General features: G+C 41.5%; 1 protein-coding gene and 1 long non-coding RNA gene across 2 annotated transcripts; one reads left to right on the forward strand and one right to left on the reverse strand.

Annotated features, from left to right (window-relative positions):
- The first annotated feature begins 2,196 nt into the window (after positions 1–2,196).
- LOC110524018 (lens fiber membrane intrinsic protein) lies at positions 2,197–10,508 on the forward strand. Its single transcript, XM_021603301.3, has 5 exons — positions 2,197–2,303; positions 3,647–3,869; positions 6,213–6,353; positions 7,965–8,099; positions 10,295–10,508. The coding sequence occupies exons 2-5, from the start codon at positions 3,692–3,694 to the stop codon at positions 10,357–10,359; spliced, it is 519 nt and encodes a 172-aa protein (XP_021458976.1). The 5' UTR covers positions 2,197–2,303; positions 3,647–3,691; the 3' UTR covers positions 10,360–10,508.
- On the reverse strand, positions 6,315–7,505 carry LOC149983513 (uncharacterized). Its single transcript, XR_016496137.1, has 3 exons — positions 7,401–7,505; positions 6,692–6,751; positions 6,315–6,411 (listed from the first exon to the last, which is right to left on the reverse strand). It is a non-coding gene; the product is annotated as an uncharacterized LOC149983513 (long non-coding RNA).
- Positions 10,509–10,834: the final 326 nt, after the last annotated feature.

Below are 10,834 nucleotides of genomic sequence, written 5' to 3' on the forward strand. Positions count from 1 at the left end.
TTCAGTATAGATTGAAACAGCATAGTTGTAGAAACCTCATAGCAGCAATTAAAATCCCAAAAGGTGCTTCAGTACACAACAGAAATGAATAAGGAATTTTGGTCGTTCTACAGAAGCTCATATTCCTCTCAAGGGAAGCTTGACAAGCAAAAGCTGGAACGCTTTTTGACAAACTTAAAACTACTTCATTTATCAGAAAAGGACAAAGCAATGCTAGAACAACCCATTGAGTTACAGGATATCTTACTAGAGGTGTTCAAAGACTCCGACACACTTCCTCCCTCGATGCACATAGTCATTATTGCTTTAAATTCACAAGACCGGGAAAGAACCTCTGGCTCTAGGCAACAATACCCAATTTCTCTCCTCCCCTCTGATGAAAAGGTGCTGGCTAAAGTACTTTCTAGTAGACTGTCTAAGGTAGTGGGTATTATCATTAACACGGACCAGTCTGGGTTCATACTACAAAGATTTAGACCAGACGACTGGTCAACCTTCAGTAGCCTATGCAGGACAACTTCTCCAAGTATTGCTCTCTCTCTCGATGCCAAAAAGGCTTTTGATGGTGTTGAATGGGAATATTTGATGTAGAGAAACATATTTTGATTTTGTAATCATTGTATTTAATGGATTAAGACTTTATATAATGCCCCTTCTGCCTCTGTGTTAACAGCCTCCTCTCAGAGCCCTTTGAGCTTCAACGTGGGACCAGAATAGGTTCTGCATTGAGTCCACTAAATCAAAACCAAATTTTATTTGTCACATGCGCCGAATACAACAGATAGACCTTACAGTGAAATGCTTACTTACAAGCCCTTAAACAACAATGCAGTCAAGGGGGAAAAAAAAACTTATGGAGCAACAGTATAAGTCGCTGTGATATGTACATGTAAGTGGAGGTAAAGTGACTATATATGGATAATAAACAGAGTAGCAGCAGCGTAAAAATGGGGGGTGGGTTGGAGACAATGCAAATAGTACGGGTAGCCATTTGTTTAACTGTTCAAGAGTTTTATGGCTTGGGGGTAGAAGCTGTTAAAAAGCCAAATAAATAAATAAACTATATATTCAAAATAAAGCAGCAGTGCAGCGCCCCTGGATGGACAGCATGTTCTGATCTCACTCTTAGAATATACTATGTTATTAGCCATGCTCCGTGTAGAAATATGGTACCCTCTACAAAAGTGTTCCTCAGTTCAATGATTAGGCCAGGATTCAATACAACCGCAGTCACTGCTGTCTTAAAGGCATTAAAGGCAATGTTCCCGCATTCGCGGAGATCACGTTCACAGTTAACACTGCATATGTCTGGTTGGACATTGCCTTTATTAAAAGTCACATTGCCTGTTACCAGTGAGTGGATTTAATCCCGGTTTTACTCAATTTGGCTTGATGTTCAGAACACTGCAGATAGAAATACAAGGTGTACGCAACTCTCTACTCCACATGATATAGTCCATTTTATGCATTACATTTAGATCTGCAATACTCTGAGCTGCTCTGCATCCTAGCATTACTGCAGAACTGCAGGTGATGGACCATGGCAGGCATAAACAAACATAATTCCAATTCTAACTGGGATATTCTCTGCATTGTCTGTTGGGGCAGTTGAGCCCGCCAAGACCTACCCTAGTGACCAGAGGGTTACCACTGACTAGTGCAGGGTTTGCCAAATCCGGTCCCGAAGAGCTTCTAGTTGTTCCAAGTGTTCAATCCAGCCCTGTTATAACACACCAGGTTAAATTATTCCATATGAAACTATCAATCAGTGTTACTATAGGGCTGGACCCTGGACCAGTGAGTGACCATGTACTGTACAGCATGACATGCTGACCCTGGATGGTACCCACTTCCCACCATGGCGGTGAGGACATGGTGAACCCAGCCCTGGCATGGCCGAATCCGGGTGGTGTTGTGGCCCTCTATCCACAAAAGAGTCCTACGACGCCAAGGGCTGCCTGCCAGGGCAACTCAGCCACTCTCTAAGAGGAAGGCAGAATAGGTAAGGAGGAAGAGGCCATGAGTGAAGGTGTAAGAAATGCAGATGGAGTGAGCAAGCAAGTGTACAGCTTTGAGGGAGAGAGTGGAGGCAACGGGGTAACGGTGCGCGATAGAGGGATGGAGAGGGAGTGAACGAGAGAGAGAGAGAGAGAGAGAGAGAGAGAGGGATTACCTTCATTCTCGTTGCACTCGATCATTCCCTCTATTGTACAGGCAGACAATGAGGGCCATGGGTAGAGGGTTTAAAAAGGATAGACTCACGCAGACAGCAAACCACCCAGCACAGAGACAGCAACCAACAGGTATCTGCAAACGTTCCTTTTTTTTTTCTTCGTGGATATAAATGGACTATATTTTCAAAAACACATTATAGCAACAAGAATATGAGGGAACTGCTCTTTGGAGAAAACTCACTTTATATATTTGGTCTGTTATTTAAGCTATTTCAATCAAAAGAACAAATAAAATTTAGGGTATAAATGGGCCAGTTAACATTTGATTGAGCTTTTGGTCTTCGGATGCATTGAGGCTGCTGCAGGAATTGAAATGGCAACTATGGAATATAGTACCCTTTCTTCACCATCGTGCTGCCCCGAACGGCTGGGATATTTCTTCACCATCGTGCTGCCCCGAACGGCTGGGATATTTCTTCACACCAGATCTTTTCACATTGCCCTTCCAGCAGGGTTCCAAGCAGCATATGGTGGATGGTTTGGTTCGGCTCAGTAGTTTGGAAAGGGTATTGGTACCCCATCACGCTGGTCACAGAGCAACATGCTGACAGATCTATTGCTCAGCATTAGAAGATTAGTTGTGATGCGCTGGGGGAATTAGTTGGAAACAATGGTTTGAAATCAGCCTGTTCAGCACTCTCATTGACATGCAGCCATTTTGGTTAAGTGCTTTGTTTGGTTTGGCAAAATGTGCAGGTTTTTGATTTTGTTCTTGGTGGCTCTTGATCAGATAGGTGGAAATATGCATTCAATAATGTTTAAATGACATTTTAATGGATTGGAAATGGAGTTAACTTGAGCAATCTTTTTTACAAAGACGCTTTGCATGGTGACTAGAAGTGCAGTTGTTGTTAGTGTGCTTATAGGTAGGTGTCACAACCACATAGCATTAAAACTTGATGTGTCCGCTCTGAAGCCCAAAGGTGTTAGTGTTGACTTCCAAATGAAGGCCCTGCTTGAACTTCAAAAATGCATCCTTCCTTCAGTTCTTCCTTCAAGCCTAATCACAGATTAGACTAAACTGCTTTCGCATATGAAAGGATGTCAGATAAGACCCAAGTAAAGATGCATTTCATAAAATTGAGCTCAAGGCTGTTTGCAATGCCACCATTGTAATGTTCACCCCAACACATGTCCACCCGTGTCCCCCCCCCCCCCCCCGGCATTTTTGTTGTTACTTCCTCACCCAGTCTTCTATCCAATGTATGCCATAAGTTCTAAGCGTGGTTCTTTCCTTCTGATCTGTTCGACAAACAGGTGGTAAAAACTCAACACATGGTACACGTTTTAAAAGTAACAAATGTTATCCTCCACTTCGATATGATTTTGTTCAAGCTTGTATTGGTTAGAGTGATACATAGTGATGAACTCTTTCAAATCTTCATTTATTTTTCATTTTTACCTCAAAACAGTTGAGGTGCATTTAGGAGGACTGTGCTATCCCAGGCTTCTCCTTGATGCTGTACACTTTAGCAGGAGGGGGCACACTCTGTGGTGTGGCCGCCCTCGTGCTCCTCATAGTCTCCACGGCAACCGACTTCTGGATGCAGTACCGCTACTCAGGCGCCTCGGCCAACCAGGGCCTCTGGAGGTTTTGCATCAATCACAAGTGCCATGCCCACACCATCACTGTGGGTGAGTAGTACAATCTACCTTTAACTAATAATTTAGGATCCACTATGAATTTTTCTTACTTTGAGGGGATTTTGGCACGCAAATAAGAGCATGCTACCTGGGGTCCATTGACAACAAAAAAGCACTGAGAATAAATGCTAATGTGGCTAAGGCAGATAGTAGCTATGGTTATTTATAAGCTGGGTGGTTTTGAGCCCTAAATGCTGATTGCTTGACAGCCATGGAATATGAGACCGCATACCACGGGTATGACGAAACATTTATTTTTACTGCTCTAATTATGTTGGAAACCAGTTTATAATAGCAATAAGGCACCTTGGGAATTTGTGGTATATTGCCAATATACCACGGCTAAGTGCCGTGTCCAGGCACTCCGCGTTGCTTCATGCCTATGAACAGTCCTTTGCCGTGGTATATTGGCCATATACCACATCTCCTCAGGCCTTATTGCTTAAATATACATTATTTTTCTTGGCCCATAAACTACTTTCAAGGTAAGGAACCTACAAGTTATTTTGTATTTTTGGTGAACTACCCCTTTAACCTCAACTCTTGTGATCAAGAGTCTGTTTTTGGCCTAACCACTAAAACTGACCCTGAACGATAACAATTATGAATAGCCTATAGAGATACTGTAAGGTGAGTCAAATTATAGTTACATAAAACTGCTATTTGGATTTTTTTAATCACTCATAACTACAATACACATGTTGGCCTACATACCAACCTATAAATAAAACACTTTTGATAGCTACGAAGGAGATTTCTTACCAATGCTAATATACTAAAGTATTCAGATCCCTTGGCTTTTTACACATTTTGTTACTTTACAGCCTTATTATAAAATGGATTAAATAGTTTCCCCCCTCAGTCTACACACAATACCCCATAATGACAAAGCAAAAATAGGTTTAGAAATTTGCGAATGTATTAAAAAAAGTGAAATATCACATTTACAATAATCAGACCCTTTACTCAGTACTTTGTTGAAGCACATTTAGCTGCGATTACAGCCTCGAGGCTTCTTGGGTATGACGCTACAAGCTTGGCACACCTGTATTTGAGGAGTTTCTCCCATTCTTCTCTGCAGGTCCTTTCAAGCTCTGTCAGGTTGGATGGGGAGCGTCGCTGCACAGCTATTTTCAGGTTTCTCCGGAGATGTTCGATCGGGTTCAAGTCCGGGCTCTGGCTGGGCAACTCAAGGACATTGAGACTTGTCCCAAAGCCACTCCTGCATTGTCTTGGCTGCATGCTTAGGGGTTGTTGTCCTGTTGGAAGGTGAACCTTCGCCCCAGTCTAGGGCCTTAGTGCTCTGGAGCAGGTTTTCATCAAGGATCTCTCTGTACTTTGCTCCGTTTATATTTCCCTCAATCCTGACTAGTCTCCCTGCCACTGGAAAACATCCCCACAGCAGGATGCTGCCACCACCATGCTTCACCATAGTGATGGTGCCAGGTTTCCTCCAGACGGTTTCATCAGACCAGAGAATCTTGTTTCTCATGGTCAGAGTCCTTTAGGTGCCTATTGGCAAACTCCAAGCGGGCTGTCATGTGCCTTTTACTGAGGAGTGGCTTCTGTCTGGCCATTCTACTATAAAAGGCCTGATTGGTGGAGTGTTACAGAGATGGTTGTCCTTCTGGAAGGTTCTCCCATCTCCACAGAGGAACTCTTGAGCTCTGTCAGTGACCATCAGGTTCTTGCTCACCTCCCTGACCAAGTCCTTCTCCCCCGATTGCTCAGTTTGGCCAGGCGGCCAGCTCTAGGAAGAGTCACTGTGGTTCCAAACTTCTTCCATTTAAGAATGGTGGGGGCCACTATGTTCTTGGGGACCTTCAATGCTGCAGAAATGTTTTTTGTACCCTACCCAATCCTGTCTCGGAGCTCTACAGACAATTCCTTAGACCTCATGGCTTGGTTTTTCCTCTGACATGCACTGTCAACTGTGGGACCTTATATAAACAGGTGTGCCTTTCCAAATCATGTACAATCAAATGAATTTACCAGAGGTGGACTTCAAGTTGTAGAAACATCTCAAGGATGATCAATGGAAACAGGATGCACCGGGGCTCAATTTCAAGTCTAATAGCAAAGGGTCTGAATACCTATGTAAATAAGTAATTAATATATATATATATATATATATATATATATATATATATATATTTATTTTTTTGCTTAAAAATATAAACCTGTTTTTGCTTTGTCATTATGGGGTGTGTAGATGGATGAGGAAAATAATTATATATATTTTAGAATAAGGCTGTAATGTAACAAAATGTGGAATGTCAAGGGGTCTGAATACTTTCCGAATGCACTGTATATGACTTTGTCCTCTCTGCACAGCCTTCTGGGATGCGACGAGGGCCTTCATGCTGCTGGCCGTGCTGAGCTGCTTCGCTGGCGTGGTGCTGGGCCTGAGTGCCTTTGCCAATGGCACCAAGAGCAGGAGGGTCCGGATGGGGGGCATCGCTCTGCTCCTCTCAGGTAAACACCAGGGGCCATATTCATAAAGCGTTGCAGAGTAGGAGTGCTGATATAGGATCTGTTTTGGATTTTAGATCACAATGAATAACATTACATGGACATGGGGGACCTGATCCTAGATCAGCACCTACTCAGATGCTTTATGGAAAAGACAGGAAAGGAGAAAGCATGGAAGGCCAACAGGGGGTTTGCCTTGACCTGTCCAGTTCCTTCAAGGAGAAGACACCAGTTTACACAATGGAAGTAGAAAGTATGGGATAGCGGACCAGTCAGGAAAAAATATAGTGGGGAGAACAAGTATTTGATAACCTGCAAAATCGGCAGTGTTTCCTACTTACAAAGCATGTAGATGTCTGTCATTTTTATCATAGGTACACTTCAACTGTGAGAGACTGAATCTAAAACAAAAATGCAGAAAATCACATTGTATGATTTTTAAGTAATTTGCATTTTATTGCATGACATAAGAATTTGATACATCAGAAAAGCAGAACTTAATATTTGGTACTATTCTGCCCTTGAGTTGCGTTCCCATGCAAAACTAGACAGATAGCTAACAACTAAGTCTTCAATAAAACTCCCAAGGCGTGACTTTTCTTGAATGAATATATTGAAAACGTTTATGTTGTGAAACTGCAAAATACAGAAAAGAATATACTTTAGTATTCAATTCACACCGACAGTAGCTGTACATTATACATTTGAAGTTGCATAAATACAAAGCACGCGCTAAGGTACCATGCATCTGGCATGATGCCAAACCATATAGCTAATTGTTACTCATATGGTAATTGGCTCCTTTCATTACTCTAATAATGTACAACCATTTATGTAGAATAACAAAGCATATTACACTAGGAACAGTAACAAAACTACAGTATTGTATATTTTACAATTCGTTTGCATGACGCACGAGCAAAGTAATACTGCTAACGCATACATGAAAAGCATTGCAATTTGTGAGTAAATGCAACCAACATTGACATGTAAGCAACTCTATCAATAACAAGATTATAATCATTAGCTAAATGCTTGAATTGAACTTACAAACAAATATTTTCCAAGGCTGAAGCGTGACAAGAAATAACTACAATGAAAGACCTGCACCGTAGCGTTGTTTGTAGCTGCTTCTATGCGTGCAGAACAAATTCTCTACTTCCTGTTTGCGTTGTCTTTTTAAGTACCAGAAGCATCCACTAGGGGGCAAATAACACCATTGCACACAATGAAAATCCAATTGAACCCTTGTAATAAAATAATCTGTTACCTTCTAACAGGATGGCAGCACAGGTACAGAAACCTTTGTTTGCAAATACAGAGATCATACGTTTCCTGTAGTTCTTGACCAGGTTTGCACACACTGCAGCAGTTGGAGTGTACCTATGATAAACAATTACAGACATCTACATGCTTTGTAAGTAGGAAAACCTGCAAAATCGGCAGTGTATCAAATACTTGTTCTCCCCACTGTATTTATAATAAATCAGGAATTACATTTTGTAGAATTGTATAGACTTGAACAAACATCAACATTATTTAAAAAAACTTCTGTCTTGGCCACATCAACATGTTTCTCTCTTTTATCCCACCACATTTTCTTTCATCCCTCAGGTGTTCTTGCTCTGTTAGCTCTGGCCATCTACACGGGCGTGACTGTCAACTTTTTTGGCAAGCGCTTCCTTGATTGGCGCTTCTCCTGGTCCTACATCTTAGGTTGGGTGGCCATCATCTTAACGTTCGTTGCTGGTAAACTCCTCTAATAAAACCGTTGGTCTTTAAAGGGATAGTTTGAGATTAAAAAACCCTCTGGAGTCTAAGCGGGGTGGTCATACCAAGAATCATTTAGCTATTTGATTGAGTTTTAGGACCCCTTAACTTATCAAATTGTTTATTTTTATTTGGCCTTACTGCTATTAGCCCATAGAAATGCCAGTGGTGGAAAAAGTACCCAATTGTCATACATGAGTAAAAGTAAAGATACCTTAACATAAAATGACAAGTAAATGTAAAAATCACTAGTAAAATACCACTTGAGTAAAAGTCATTTGTTTTAAATAGACTTAAGTATCAAAAGTTTAATCATCCCATTCTTTATATTAACCAAACTGCACAATTTTCTTGTTAACTTTTTATGGATACCAGGGGCACACTCCAACACTCAGACATAATTTACAAACAAATCATGTGTTTAGTGGGTCTGCAAGATCAGAGGCATTAGGGATGACCAGGGACGTGCGTGAATTGGACCATTTATGTCCTGCTAAGCATTCAAAATGTAACAAGTACTTTTGGGTGTCAGGTAGTAATAGTTGTCAAAAATATAAATGGTAAAGTAATGTACAAATACCCCCAAACAACAACTTAAGTAAACTTTACACTACTGAGCAATGCATTGAATAACAGCTTTGTACATGCATAATCAGATGGTCCCCAAAAACATTTTAAAGGAAGTTTGTTCTAGATCTGAGATATATGATCAGGATTGTTTTTTGTAATTTACATGCACTTACCCTTTATTTTAGGCACAAAACTATATTCATATATACTTCCATTAATTGTATTTTTATCTGGTACCGTCTACCTCTTCCTAGGGCAAAACAACCGATAAGTATGTGTTAGTGTGTAGCCCAAATGGTTCAGACGCTACAAACAGATGTTGCAGATCGGATGTACGGACCTAGAAGAGTCCCGTGTTCGTGAAAGTCTCACCTTTCCATATAGAGGTCATAATAGTTTGTGGGCCACACCGTCCAGACGTTTGTGAGAAGACCGATTTTCGGGATGTCTCATGGTCTGACAACACAGCTCTAGCTCTGCCACATTTCACCGCAGATGTGGAGGGCGACGTCGGCAGATGCAGCGGATTGAGACGCAGTCCATGCAACAACATGATGCAGCCCATGCAACAACATGATGCAGCCCATGCAACAACATGATGCAGTCCATGCAACAACATGATGCAGTCCATGCAACAACATGATGCAGTCCATGCAACAACATGATGCAGCCCATGCAACAACATGATGCAGCCCATGCAACAACATGATGCAGTCCATGCAACAACATGATGCAGTCCATGCAACAACATGATGCAGTCCATGCAACAACATGATGCAGTCCATGCAACAACATGATGCAGCCCATGCAACAACATGATGCAGTCCATGCAACAACATGATGCAGCCCATGCAACAACATGATGCAGTCCATGCAACAACATGATGCAGCCCATGCAACAACATGATGCAGCCCATGCAACAACATGATGCAGTCCATGCAACAACATGATGCAGCCCATGCAACAACATGATGCAGCCCATGCAACAAAAAAAAAATCTCTAGCTTAAACTGCTGGATTTTGATGTGGATATCTTTGTTATTATGCTAATTGGATTTCTCAGAACCGCAGACACAGACTCTAGGGGGTTAAGCACTTTTTTCTACTTATCCAGAGTGGGTGCAGTTTGAAGGATGTTGAAGGTAGCTTCCAGTAGCTGCTCCTATGGACTTAGTCATTGCGCCAATGCTAGTTAACAGTGGCTCCAGAAACTACCTTCAAACTGCACGCAGCCAGAAGAATGGTATTCATGAGTTCATCGAACTTTAATCTCAAACTATCCCTTTGTGTTTAAAATGTTTTTTTTTTATTTTTTAGTAGGTGTTTGACTGGTACAATCTGGTGTTAGGATCAGCTGCAATCCATTGATTAGCAACACTTCAACGTACATAATGTACATCTTCTGTGGTTAGGATGGATCCAACTTCTGCCACCAACGGACAGTGCTGTAGATATTGTGTCTAGGTCCCATGGGTTAGCTGGGTTGCAACTAGCTTTTCAGGTTGTCCAAATTCAGACTTTAAAAGAAGTCCCTCTCAGCACAGGCTCGTGGAATAGTTTCAATGTTGTGCCTCATCCATTTCATTGTTGCTTGATCTTTCAGGTGTGTTCCAACTCTGTGCCTACCAGAAGAACATTTCCGAACCACCTAACATTCAAGAAAGCTAAATGGAGCACATCTTTTACTTGCACAAAACAATCAACCTCTAGTCTTTACCATTATCATTGATAGCAATGTGACCACATTACCGTTACATTACTACCGGTGTCCTTTGGCAAAATCTACTGAACAGAATAAATAGGAATATTTGACTGTGGCCTGGTCTCTTTACTTCATTGCTTATACATATCTTTTGATCTGTTTTCCGGGTAAATGGACAATGAAGCCACCTTCATTGGGGGGGGGGGGGGGGGGGTCCCCTTTTCAAGACCCTGTCTTTCAAAGATAATTCGTAAAAATCCAAATAACTTCACTGTAAAGTGTTTAAAAACAATGTTTCCCATGCTTGTTCAATGAACAATAAACAATTAATGAACATGTGGAACGGTCGTTAAGGCACTGACAGCTTACAGACGGTAGGTAATTAAGGTCACAGTTATGAAATCTTAGGACACTACAGAGGCCTTTCTACTGACTCTGAAA

The sequence above is a fragment of the Oncorhynchus mykiss genome, chromosome 5 (assembly GCF_057628025.1).
Source record: "Oncorhynchus mykiss isolate SJ-2025 chromosome 5, ASM5762802v1, whole genome shotgun sequence".
Lineage (NCBI taxonomy): Eukaryota > Metazoa > Chordata > Actinopteri > Salmoniformes > Salmonidae > Oncorhynchus > Oncorhynchus mykiss.

What these genes read in the sequence shown, in the direction of transcription:
- LOC110524018 (XM_021603301.3), top strand. Translation starts at nt 3,692, where the DNA reads ATGCTGTACACTTTAGCAGGAGGGGGCACACTCTGTGGTGTGGCCGCC. An exon ending in TGCCCACACCATCACTGTGG is followed by an intron (nt 3,870 to 6,212) that starts GTGAGTAGTACA and finishes CTCTCTGCACAG; the next exon opens with CCTTCTGGGATGCGACGAGG. An exon ending in CATCTTAACGTTCGTTGCTG is followed by an intron (nt 8,100 to 10,294) that starts GTAAACTCCTCT and finishes TTGATCTTTCAG; the next exon opens with GTGTGTTCCAACTCTGTGCC.